At 44.0% G+C, this 13,883-nt stretch overlaps 1 protein-coding gene across 2 annotated transcripts in view; it reads right to left on the minus strand.

Annotated features, from left to right (window-relative positions):
• Nucleotides 1-13,883, minus strand: part of COL20A1 (collagen type XX alpha 1 chain) — a 146,963-nt gene that overhangs the window by 28,136 nt on the left and 104,944 nt on the right. For both annotated transcript variants that reach the window (XM_073607447.1, XM_073607448.1), the window contains exons 26-28: nucleotides 4,584-4,661; nucleotides 3,569-3,655; nucleotides 3,206-3,259 (exon numbers count right to left, since the gene is read on the minus strand). In XM_073607447.1, the coding sequence (XP_073463548.1) occupies nucleotides 3,206-3,259; nucleotides 3,569-3,655; nucleotides 4,584-4,661 (219 nt within the window). The remainder of the gene's footprint in view (nucleotides 1-3,205; nucleotides 3,260-3,568; nucleotides 3,656-4,583; nucleotides 4,662-13,883) is intronic.

Here is a 13,883-nt window from a genome sequence, read left to right on the forward strand (position 1 = left end):
TCCCGGAGCGTAGACTCCCGCGCAGCAAGAGGCATGATAAGAGAGATAAAAATACCTCCGACTTGTAGCTCGCGGTGCGCCACATATACCTGAGAACGCAGCCGCGTCTGCGAGCTGTGGCAGTCCTATTCCTGTGCATGTTTGTAGTGCCAATTGGCAGGACTACCGCCCACAGCGAGCTACTCTACCGAGTGACTTGTCACCAGCTGTGTCCAACCTATTAATCACTTAACTACTAGCTTGCAACCCCCCTTCATTAACAGGCCATTTTTTTGTGCTGTGAGACTAACAATTAGACATGTGCAATTTGTTTTGTTCCGAATTAGTTTTTTAACTAATATTTTCGAATACGAATAATTTTTCAGAATATTCGTAAATTTGAAATCCGACAATCCGAAAATTTGGAAATTCGGACCTTTGGAAATTCGAAAATTTTAAATTCAGAAATTCGAATAATTGGAAAATTCAAACATTAGAATTTCGAAAATATGAAAATTGGAAAATTAGGAAATTCGCAAATAAACAAGAATTCAAAAGAACGAAAATAACAACGAAAATCCGGAAATCTGAAATAATAACTAACTAATAATAACTTAACTATTACTAACTATTAAATTATAGGTATTGGAATTTCCTTTAAAATTTGGCTGTCAGTGAACATAACGAATACGAATTTATCCGAAGTTACGAATTTTCCAAAATAACGAATGCCGTATCTAAACTAATGGAATGTAACAAATTAATAGTAATAAATGACAATAAAAATAAAAACTTTTTATTATTAAATTAGTTACGTTCCATTCGTTTAGATACGGCATTCGTTATTTTGGAAAATTTGCAACTACGGATAAATTTGTATTCGTTATGTTCACTAACATGAAAGGAAATTCCACTAATAATAATAATAATAATAATAATAATAAATAAAAATAATAAAAACTATTTATTATTATTAATTTGTTCTGTTCAATTTGTTTAGATGCGAAAAAAAAAAAAAAATGAATGAAACGAAAACTAACAAATTTTTCAGCAGTACACATGTCTACTAACAATTACTTTGCCATGCAACTCTGTACCCAAATTCATGTTATATCATTTTTTTTAGACAGATAGATAAAAATAAATTCAATTAAAAAAAAAAGTAAAAAATAGAATTTCTTTATCAATTTACGCCAATATGTAATCTGCTATGTTTTTGGTATAAAAAAAAAAAAAAATACCAATAAGCATATATTGATTGGTTTGCGCAAAAGTAATCGCGGCTGCAAACCATGGGATATATTTATGGATTTTTTTTTTTTTTACTAGTAATGGCGTCGATCAGCGATTTTCTGCGGGACTGCGACATTGCGGCGGACAAATCCGACACTAAGTGACACTTTTTGGGGACCAGTGACACTGATACAGTGATCAGTGCTAAAAAAAAAAAAAATGCACTGTCACCGTACTAATGACACTGGCAGGGAAGGGGTTAACATCAGGGGCGATCAAAGGGTTAACTGTGTTCCCTGGGAGTGCTTGCTAACTGTGGGGAGGAGGGGGGGGTGCTTTGCCTGGGGGAAGACGGAGATCCGTGTTCCTGCTTAGCAGGAACACAAGATAGATCTCTATCTTCCCCTCTGACAGAATGGCAATCTGACTTGTTTACATTGGCCGTTCTGCCTTTCTTGGTAACAATCGCCGGTGCGGGTGAACATTGGGTCGGCCGGAACCCGCAGATTGGCTCCCGCTGTGTCCAATCACAGCGGGAATGGGTCGCCGGCTGCGCAAGCGCTCACCCCAGACCTGGAAACCAAAATCATGCACAGGTACGTGATTTCGCGCTGAAGGGCCGTCCTGCTGTATTAAATGTACGTGGGGCGGTGCGGAAGCGGTTAAACAAAATACCACAAACATTGGTGATCAGTGGCACTTTATCCCCTCCCCCCCCCCCCCCCCAAAAAAAAAAACAATCTCACAAATGCTGGTGGTTAGAATCACTTTAAACTCCCCCTCCCCCTTTAAAAAAAATCCTATAATCATTAGTGGTCATTGGCACTTTACACAACCCAAAAAACAAATCTTACAGTTACTGAAGGTCAAAAACAACCACTACTTCACAAAAAAGATCACAATAATTGGTGGTCATTGGCACTTTAAACCCCACCCCCCCCCCCCCCTCTGAAAAAAAATCTCACAATTATTGATTACCAGTAGATCTTTAATCCTCTCTCCCCCACCCCACCTCCACCAAAAAAAAAATCTTACAATTATTGGTGGTGGGTAGCACTTTAAACTCCCCAATAAACAAATACTGGTGGTCAGAGGCACGCTACCCCCCCCCCCCCAACACCACAACTTATAACCCCCCCCCCAAAAAAAAAACCTCACAATTAATTATTGGTGGTCAGTAGCACTTTAACCCCCACCACCGAAAAAACTATCTCACAAATACCGGTGGTCAGTGGCACTTTAACCCCCCCGAAAAAGCAACCTCATCATTTAACAGTGAGAGGCTCTTTCTTTAATCCTCCCACCCCTTCCCCATCACCACCACCTTTAAACGAAAAACAACCCCACAGTCAATGGCACTTGTCAATGCCCACCCCCACATTAATTGATGGTTAGTGGCACCTTAAACTACCCACCACCACCTTCCCCATTGATCTGCTGTTATCCTCATTCCTGTAGTGTTTACAAACAATCTGCAACTCCCTTCCTCCATAGTGAATGGAATCAAAGTTTGTAAACACAGGCAGCGTTTACGCTTGTGATGGCAGTGATTGGTTCACAGCAATTACAAGGTACAGAGCCCACTGTGATTGGCTCTGTACATTGCGCCTGCATTCTCAGCTGTCCAATGACAGCTCGGTCACAGTCATTCATGGGTACACTGGCTGCCTATGAGTGCAAATATGTTTATAAACGGAGCTCCAGAAAATGGAATCTACCACTCCACCACCATCCCTTCCACTCATGTCCTCCAGCCAATTGGGACCCATGTTATAATGTGTAGCCGAGAGACTCAACCACCACATATCATGGTTACATTGCAGGCATGGGCCCCAATCGCGGGTTTTGTACCCTTGAGCTACCCGAGGGTCACACAACAAAAATGTCTCACAGCCCAGAGGTAGCGCATGTGTTAGACAAAGACCACCTTTTCTTCAAAAATGACTCATTCCATAACGATATCATATGCTCGGCACAAAATGTTAGTACATACCACTGGTCCTGGCTCGCCCTGCTCTCCTTTGGACCCTCGAGGACCTGGAGGCCCCTGCAAGTAGAAATAATCATTTTGATCACACAAAGTAACTACTCAACATGGGTTGGTCCATCCAAAGCTTAAGCAATAACTGGGCTCCTCTATCTCTCAGAGACCGCTCGCTGCAGCAGGAGGAACCTCAACCTTCCAACTGTGAAATCAATTAAAGAGAACATCCAATGGGAGGCTGCTGCTGATAGACGGGGCTAAAAATCTAGATATAAGGAAGAGCTGACCCTTAATGTAAACAACCATGACACATTGGGATGGTCATTCTTAACATAGCTAGCTGGTAATGAATTATTACAACTCAAAACTTACCGGAAGTCCGGGAGGGCCGGGAGGCCCAGGGACATCGGAGGTGCAGGTACAGGCAGAGGCGAGGGCAGGGCATGTGGTCTCATCCCTCTAAGAGGACAAAAAGAGATTTAAGAGCTTCATTGGAGGCTTGACGAGAATAAATGCAGCACACTTATAAAGCAACACAATAAAAAAATAATTTAATGATTTAAGCCAATTCCAGGTTGTTTTCAACCAATACAAAAAGTTCTAAAAAATATAAACCACAACTGCCTCTTCAGTGTGTACACATCATTGGTGCTCAAAGTCCCTTACGAAACCTTTACATTATTAAATAATTCCTTGAGTATCTTCCCTTTAGTGGGTTTCTTTCAGCAGAACCTCTGCTGAGATTACAGGGCAGGCCACACAGAGGGACCATTGTCTCTCTATCAGTCTGAGCAATTTGACAGCTGTCCTGAGACGAGGAATACGATCACTGTGCAGCATGGCGAGGAAGGCAGTATGGCATGTGGCAGGGCCGTCTTTAGCACAGGGCAAAAAGGGGCAGCTTCCCTGGGCCTAGTCATTGTTGCGGGGGCCCAAAGCAGCTGCCCCTTGAGCCTGTACCGCCCACAAATAGTTGATAAACTAAGTCGGGAGGGCCCAAGAAAACGGGTCCAATTCATATTAAAGATGGCCCTGCATGGTGTTTTTGGTACTGGGATTGTGGCACGCTAATTCTAGGCTTCCAGGCCCTGATAAAACAACTCGCAATCCTGAAGCTCCTCTAAGGAGTCACAGAAGTCTCTATCACATACCCCTCTCCGGGGGCGAAATTGAAACATTTTATTGTTTCAATGCCTAATCCCCCCAATGCCTAACCAAACCCTCTAAACCCTGACCCTAACACTGACCTAATCTCTGTACTAAACTCCAACAATTAAGTCACCCTACCTTAATTTGAACCTGCGCAAGTCAGAAGTTCTATTGGCACCCCTACAGAGCAACAGATAAGAGAAGTAATGTTCAGCAACCATGGGTCAGCCCTCCTCACCTTGGCCAGGACATCACAACATCCATCTCCAATGGGAATCTCTGAACCACAGACCATCAGGAATGACTGGAGCTGCAACTGGAAGGAATGTACAGAAAAGGGTTAATGGAGCCTGGTAAAGTGAGGATGACCTTGGAGGAAATGAAGATTGGTTTTATTATGTTTTCTTTCGTTATTATGATTGGGACTAAAACAACATTTTTTACCTTATCAGATGACTCAGTAAGAGGTTTCAATCAGGCATAGGGAGCTGAAAAGCAAGCGCCCCGCCTTCTGTGTGGTCTCAGGGAATCCTTTCTTATGTATTTAACCACTTGACCACTGGGCACTTAAACCCCCCTTCCTAACCAGACCAATTTTCAGCTTTCAGTGCTCTCACACTTTGAATGACAATTAGTCATGCAACACTGTACCCATATGACATTTTTGTCCTTTTTTTCACACAAATAGGGCTTTCTTTTGGTAGTATTTAATCACCGCTGTTTTTTTTGTTTTGTTTTTTTTTGCTATAAATGAAAAAAGACCAAAAATTCTGTAAAAAAATACATTTTTCTTTGTTTCTGTTATAAAATTTAGCAAATTAGTAATTTTTCATAATACATTTTGGCCAAATGTATACTGCTACATATCTTTGGTAAAAATAATCCAAATCAGTGTATATTATTTGGTTATTGAAAATTGATCACACCTGAAGTACTGACGGCCTAGCTCATTTCTTGAGACCCTATAAGTCAGGACAGTACAAATACCCCCCAAATGACCCCTTTTTGGAAAGTAGACATTCAAAGGTATTTAGAAAGAGGCATGAGTTTTTTGAAGTTGTAATTTTTTTCCTACAATTCTTTGCAAAATCTAGATTTTTTTTTCTTTTTCACAAAAGTGTCATATTATCAGGTTATTTCTCACACACAGCATATGCATACCACAAATTACACCCCAAAATACATTCTACTACTCCTCCTGAGAATGGTGATACCACATGTGTGAGACTTTTACACAGCATGGCCACATACAAAGGCCCAACATGCAGGGAGCACCTTCAGGCTTTCTAGGAGCATAAATTACGCATCTAATTTCTTGACTACCTCTTTTACTTTTGAAGGCCCTGGAGCACCAGGACAATAAAAACCTCCCAAAAAAATGACCCCATTATGGAAGGAAAACACCCCAACGTATAATCTATTAGGCATATCGAGTCTTTTGAACATGTCATTTTTTTTTACAAGTTTTTGGAAAATGTGGATAGAAAATGAAAACTTTTTTTTTTTTACACAAAGTTGTCCGTTTATACAATATTTCTAACACATATCATATTCATGGCAAAAATTACACCCCAAAACATTGTGTAACATTACTACTCCTCCTGAGTATGGCGATACCACATGTGTGAGACTTTTACACAGCCTGGCCACAAACAGAGGCCCAACATGCAGGGAGCACCATCAGGCATTCTAGGGACATAAATTTCAAATCTAATTTGACTACCTATTACACTTTGAGGCACTGTAGTGACATGGATGAGCCGTGGATGGGGATGGCTAAGCATGGTTGAGCCATGAATGTGGGTGGCTGGGTATGGCTGAGTATGGATGGGATGGCTGAGTATGGCTGAGTATGGCTGGGTGAGTATGGATAGGATGGCTAGGTATGGCTGAGTATGGCTGGATATGGATGGGATGGCTGGGTCAGGAATGACTGAGTGTGGATGGGAAGGCTGGGTATTGCTGGTTATGGATGGGATGGCTGGGTCGGGTATGGCTGAGGCTGGGTATGGCTGAGTGTGGATAGGTTGGCTGGGTATGGCTGAGTATGGATGGATGGATGAGTATTGCTGAGTATGGATGGATGGATGAGTATTGCGGAGTATGGATGGATGGATGAGTATTGCTGAGCATGGATGAATGGATGAGTATTGCTGAGCATGGATGAGTATAGATGGCTGAGCATGGATGGATGAATGAGTATTGTTGAGTATGGATGGATGGATAGGTATTGTTGAGTATGGATGGATGAGTATTGCTGAGTATGGATGGGTGGATGAGTATTGGTGAGGATGGATGGATGGATGAGTATTGTTGAGTATGGATGGATGGATGAGTATTGCTGGGATGGCTAGATGAGTATTGCTGGGATGGATGAGTATTGCTGGGATGGCTAGATGAGTATTGCTGGGATGGATGAGTATTGCTGGGATGGCTAGATGAGTAGTGCTGGGATGGCTAGATGAGTATTGCTGGGATGGATGGATGAGTGCTAGAATGGGCACAGATCAGCGCTATGGGCAGTACACATCCAGCCCACAGCGCTGCTGCACCTGATCTCTCCCCTCTCCTTTTACTGATTTGTACGAGGAGGAGAGAGAAACCGGACATGACGCCGGTTTGTTTACAAGTGATCGCTCCGTTATTTGACTGAGAGATCACGTGGTAAACGGCCACTGTCAGCGGCCATTTACCGTGATCCGTGATGTGCCTATTCCGGGAGCAAGATTCTCGGAGGACGTCCAAAGTTACGAATTATCCGAAATAACAAATGCCGCATCTAAACAAATGGAACGTAACGAACAAAAAGGTTCCTATTATTATTGACGTCGCTTCTGCCCTGCAATGGTATGGAGATGGGTGGGGGCCATCTTCCCCTCACTCGTCTCCATACCCAACAGGAGAAAGGACCCCATCGCCTCCGCCGCTGCCGACTGCTCCGGTAAGCGGCGGAGGGCACCGCTTACTCTCCCGCCTCTGATAAAAGTGATCTCGCGGAGAATCCGCCGCAGAGACCACTTTTATCTGAAAGCAGACTGCCTGCTGAAGAAGAGGATACTGGGGTTATGGTAGCTAGCTGCTGCCATAACAATGATATCCCTCTTCAAAGTACCGACGAATAATGACGGCGGGCGGTCCGTAAGTGGCTAAATATCAGTTCGTCTTTAATAGGAGTTCTGTCATTTTTTCAGGTTGTCAGTAAAAAAAAATGTGCTCCATCAGTAAAATTTTACATGTTTTGTCAGTAAAAAAGATGTTGTTCCAGAGACCTAAATTAAGGGAAAATCCTACGTTTGTTTGATTGTCACGAGAGGTGCTTTGAATAAGGACAAACGTCTGAAACTGGGAATTTCCTTCACTGTGGAAAAAATTTCCTTTGGCTTCCTGTTGTGTCACCAAGTGATATTCAACTTAGCACTGTACATGTACGTGTATGTAACATTGGGCTGATAGCTGTGCTGGGAGTTTCAGCTTTACTAAAATGGGCTTAATAACTAAGAATAAAAAAAAAAAAAATTGGAAAAACAAAAAAAAAAACAAATATATATATATATGTTGTTGTTTAGCTTAGTGTAGAGTTTACCTGTGAGCTGAGCCCACGCCAGATAGATATGCAGTATAAGGGCTTTTTGGCCCATGGCCATCCAAAACTTTAAAGCAATAACGAAATAACAAATGGAAAATACCGAGCCTCCTGGCTCTCTGGTCAGCACTACTGGTCAGGCGTTGACCTCGGTCCTCTTTTCCCTGTTTGGACCCACTCTGTACCTCTGGTGACACTCTCTCCCTCTCTTACAGCTTTCTGGCTGCTACAGCCCACCGACTTGGGCCCTCCGTCTGCTCTATCAGATCGTCCTTTGCCAACAGGCACACTTCTCCCTTGCACGCCTGGACTCTTCGGGAGGGTGGAGCCCAGAACCCTGGTCCTAGCTCTGCTATAAGCCCAGGACCCACCTGCACAATCAACAAGCCAGACTCCTGGCTGTTCCCAAAACCCCGGTCCCAGGATTGGAGATTCCATCCCACCCAGATCGCTATGAAATCTCCAGGCTCCAGGTCCCCAACTGGATTTTACCAACCACAGAAGAAACTGATAAAACGGTTTCCTCCAAATTAAATAATCCTTCTGGAGCCTCTCAACCTGCCTATTTGAGAATCCTGGGCGACAACCACTAGGGCAGGGAATCGTACTGTCATAATATATACACACACACAGTATCTCGCAAAAGTGAGTACACCCCACACATTTTTGTAAATATTTTATTCTATCTTTTCATGTGACAACATTGAAGAAATTACACTTTGCTACAATGTACAATAGTGAGTGTACAGCTTGTATAACAGCGTAAATTGCTGTCCCCTCAAAATAACTCAACACACAGCCATTAATGTCTAAACCGCTGGCGACAAAAGCGAGTACACCCCTAAGTGAAAGTGTCCAAATTGGGCCCAATTAGTCATTTTCCCTCCCCGGTGTCATGTGACTCGTTAGTGTTACAAGGTCTCAGGTGTGAATGGGGAGCAGGTGTGGTAAATGTGGTGTTATCGCTCTCACTCTCTCATACTGGCCACTGGAAGTTCAACATGGCACCTCATAGTTACATAGTAGGTGAGGTTGAAAAAAGACACAAGTCCATCAAGTCCAACCTATGTAAGCAAAGGCAAAGAACTCTCTGTGGATCTGAAAAAAAGAATGGTTGCTCTACATAAAGATGGCCTAGGCTATAAGAAGATTGCCAAGACCCTGAAACTGAGCTGCAGCACGGTGGCCAAGACCATACAGCGGTTTAACAGGACAGGTTCCACTCAGAACAGGCCTCGCCATGGTCGACCAAAGAAGTTGAGTGCACGTGCTCAGCGTCATATCCAGAGGTTGTCTTTGGGAAATAGACGAATGAGTGCTGCCAGCATTGCTGCATAGGTTGAAGGGGTGGGGGGTCAGCCTGTCAGTGCTCAGACCATACGCCACACACTGCATCAAATTGGTCTGCATGGCTGTCGTCCCAGAAGGAAGCCACTTCTAAAGATGATGCACAAGAAAGCCCGCAAACAGTTTGCTGAAGACAAGCAGACTAAGGACATGGATTACTGGAACCATGTCCTGTGGTCTGATGAGACCAAGATAAACTTATTTGGTTCAGATGGTGTTAAGCGTGTGTGGTGACAACCAGGTGAGAAGTACAAAGACAAGTGTGTCTTGCCTACAGTCAAGCATGGTAGTGGGAGTGTCATGGTCTGGGGCTGCATGAGTGTTGCCGGTGTTCTGACAAGAAAGGTCCCCCCATCGGATAGTGTCCGCCCTGTACTGCACAGGCGCAGCGCTTGCGCAGTACAGAGGACAAAAGAGACGCCGAAAGTCTCCAAACATGAACAGCTGTTCATCAGCTGTACACGGCACAATTAATAGTACATTTTGTCACACGCTCCCGATGCTTGTAGGGGTGGATTTCTCAAATGGGCGGATCTTTGTGGGGCGTGTTTACACAACTGAAGGGTGGGTTTAGCAATGTTGATGGGTGGGTTTAAAACAGTAAAGTATTGAAATTGCTTGTGTTATGTATGTAACATTGAACTACCCACCCTTATCAGCTCTGGCCATCATTGTAAAACTCCTTCAGTTGTGTAATCAGCTCTGCCCATTCTGTAGGCACACCACCCCTTGCAGAGTTGTACGAGCATCGGGAGCATGTGACAGAATGTACTATTAATTGCGCAGGCGCTGTGTAGAGCTCATGAACAGCTGTTCATGTTCGGAGGCTTTCGGCGTCTCCTTTGTCCTCCGTACTGCGCAAGCGATGCGCAGTATAGGGCGGACACTATCCGATGGGGGACATTTCTCGACAGGACACCAGCACTGAGGAGCTACAGTTCATTGAGGGAACCATGAATGCCAACATGTACTGTGACATACTGAAGCAGATCCCCTCCATTCGGAGACTGGGCCGCAGGGCAGTATTCCAACATAATGACCCCAAACACACCTCCAAGACGACCACTGCCTTTGAGAAAGAAGCTGAGGGTGATGGACTGGCCAAGCATGTCTCCAGACCTAAACCCTATTGAGCATCTGTTGGGCATCCTTGTTTTTTTCAGCTGCTGATTAGGCCTGTGCTTTCAACTCACACTGGAATAAATTACATTATAGGTCCAGTTCACTACTGGTTTGTTCACTTGGTTATCATATAAGCCCTGATAAATACCCCGAAATTCCCCGAAACGCATTGGGTATTTCTTGAATTGTATCACTGACCTTTAATGGAATAACGTTGTATTTGGACCTCTTAGCAGTGGTGTGGCACTTAAATTTCAACCCTTCTTACATTACAATCCAAGGAGACTGCGGAGATCAGTGCTGGGACAAGGTAATTTGGAGCCCAGAGCAAAGATGCCAAACTGCGCCCCCCCTTCCTTTAGGTTAGGGTCAGAACACCCTCATCCCTGCAATAAACCATTGCGCCTAGGGCAGCTACCCCTTCTGCCCACCCCTTGTCCCGGCCTGGTGGAGATACTTTGGGGTGAAGAAGCCACCTGTCCAGGAAGCAGATTTACACCAACATTAATACCTTAAGATAACAATACCAGTAAAATAAACCTACGGGGTCCAGCGCTATCTTTCCCTTTCCTCAATGGCCATGGTGTATGATCTGTGACATTAAACGGTCTTCTACAACCTCAGCTTAGTAGCAGAGTTGGGCTGTTCCTCGCCCCGTTTTAAGCCTCCTACACAGCTGTTTCTGTTTCAGTTAATGACTGTGTTTCAACCTAAGTATGGTGTTAAATTATTAGCACTCACTTGGTATAATTGGTTAATTAACCAATTAACCTGACTCTAATCCTATAAAATCCCTGACTTCGTACAAGTGTGGAAGCCAATGGATGGTCACACCAAATATTGATTTGATTTAGATTTTTCTTCTGTTCACACATTTTGTAAATTGATAAAAAAATAAACAATGAACCTCTCATTTCTTTCTTCCCCATCTATTTTTACTCCTGCCTAAAATTACTTTTTCTTTTTTCTCTCTCTCCTCTTTCAATTTACTCTTTACTCTTTATATAGATCTGGTAGTAGAACATTTATTTCCTTGGTTATCATTATACCAATTGTACATAGTTCCAATATGTAGTATAAGATTTATAGATTCTATAATAAATTATTCCTTTTTTTTTTTTATTTAAAAACTATACTCTTGATAATAATTAAGACATTTTTTTTTTTATCTGAGGTCATCATTTTATTTTAACCTGGTACAAGTTGGTTTTATCCTCTCTTATACACTGTATGACGCAATTTTTTGAGTAGTTCGATCCATATTAAAATTGTTTTAGTTAAACTACTTTTAGTTTATGTTGGAACTACAACTCAATATCATTACATATATGTGATCTTTTCTTTTGCTGCCACCATATGTACTTATGTATACTAGTTGTTAAAATTCAATAAACAAATTTGACAAGAAAAAATAAACAATGAAAATACTGTATATATATTCTAAAAAAAAAAAGCATTCTTACTTCACAGCATTTCTTCACACCTGCCTAAAACTTTCTCACGGTGCTGTATTTCACCATCGTATTACCTCCCAATGTTAAAGCCCAGGAAAGTGATCCCACACAGGATCACATGGCGCAGAACGTCCTCCTAAAATGTCACTAATAACCTTATTTTCCATTTCACAGTATCATGCTTCAGGCTCCCTTCTCGGCTCTAAAAATACCACTTCTTGATGAATAGTCTGTGCCAAGTCTAATAAAGTGCTGATCGCTATCTGGAATCTTCACGTCGCAGCATGCGTTCACTTAGAGAAATCCTAATTTTATTAATTCCTATTTCCTAACTGTAAAAGAAAATGATCCAAATGTCTTTTATTAAAAGGGAAAGCGGTCATTTCTTTGTGACATGATAGGAGGACAGGGAGATCCTTTTCGTTGCACTGAAAACAAACGGGTCACAATCGCCACTTATGGACACCATAAAAATGGCTGAAGCTTTGGACTTTGGGCGTCACCTAGAATGATGGCTTGAAAGTTCCCGGCAACATGGCGGACCTGGATGGGAAGGTTGGCAAGGGAAAGGCGCCATTGAAATTTCCAGTCCCAACAGCCAGAGTCAGAAGTCATTATCTTAAAGGACCATCAGGACCAGCCATGTCTGGTAAGGGAGGAGGCATAATTTTCTCTGCTGCAGTTTGGTCTCACAAGTCTTGCCCCTCCCCCATCCTGTGACTAAACCGTGAAATAAGAAGCAGCAGACAGATGAGCTCCCCTCTGTCACTCTGCTCTCTCCTCCTATCAGCATGTTCCTTGTTAGCACAAGAGCATTATTCACGGCCGGGGGCAAGGGGTGGGCAGGGGGGGCAGCTGCCCTGGGCACTGTGGTATCATGTGAGGTGGGGGGTGCCACAAGGAGTTGAGGGGGAGGGATTTATGATCGGTGGGGGAATTTGGGGGGCAGCTGGGGGTAATAATTGTTCTGGGAGGGGACATTTAGGGAGGGGGGGTTGGTAGGCAAGGTGATTTGGGGGGGATTTGTGTCTAGAAGGGGATGAGGAAGAGGATTTGTGCTAGGAGAGGACATTTTTTTTTGGGGGGGGGGGGGATATTTGTGCCAGTAGGGATTCTTGGGGGATTTGTGCTAGAAGGGGAAATGGGGGGGGGGTAGATTTGTGCTAGGAGTTGGGATTTGTGCTGGGAGGTGGGATTTGGAGTGGGGGGGGTGTACTTGAGAGGGGGGTTTGGGGATTTGAGGAGTAGAGGATCTGTGCTAGGAGTGATTTTTTTGGGGGGGGGTGTGCTGGGGGGATTTGGGGAGAGAGAGGATTTGAGCTGGAAGGGGGATAGGGGGGCAAAGACCTTTGCTTGGAGGAGAGGGGGTTTCAGCAGGGGGGTGGATTTTTCCTGGGAGGAGGCGGAATTTATGCTTAGGGGCTTTGCATGTAGATTAGGGCTCAAATTCTTTTGGGGGAGGGGGATTTGTGCTAGGAGTGCAAATTTGGAGGGGGGTTGTGCTAGGAGTGGGGATTTGTGACAGTACGGATGATTCGGGGGGGATTTGTGCTGGTAGGGGGGATTTGGAGTGGGGGGGGAGGGGTACTGGGGGGGGAGGAGGGGTACTCGGGGGGGGGATTTGAGGAGTAAAGGATTTGAGAGAGAATTTTTTTTTCCGGGGGGATGTGTGCTGGTGGGATTTGGGAAGGGAAAAGATTTGAGCTGGGAGGGGGGATGGGGGGGGGCAAAAATGTGTTCTTCGGGGGAGGGGAGATTGTAGCAGCAGGGGAGTAGACTTGTCCTGAGAGGAGGGAGAATTACTCAATTGCACAATTTTTTTTTGTTGGGGGGGGGATACCTGCTAACACATAATGTTCATACATCTTGGGGGGGGGGGGGGCACAGTTTGGCCTGTTTGGCCTGGGCTCTAGATGGCCTTGTCCCAGTGCTGAGCGCTATAGTACAACTGACTGGCAAATTGTGCTCCTTCTCCTGTTCTCAGTCTGTGCTCTGCTGTACAGGGACTGCAAAAGGCCGATTCCAGGTCTCA

Source organism: Aquarana catesbeiana, linkage group LG12 (assembly GCF_042186555.1).
Source record: "Aquarana catesbeiana isolate 2022-GZ linkage group LG12, ASM4218655v1, whole genome shotgun sequence".
In the NCBI taxonomy this organism is placed as follows: domain Eukaryota; kingdom Metazoa; phylum Chordata; class Amphibia; order Anura; family Ranidae; genus Aquarana; species Aquarana catesbeiana.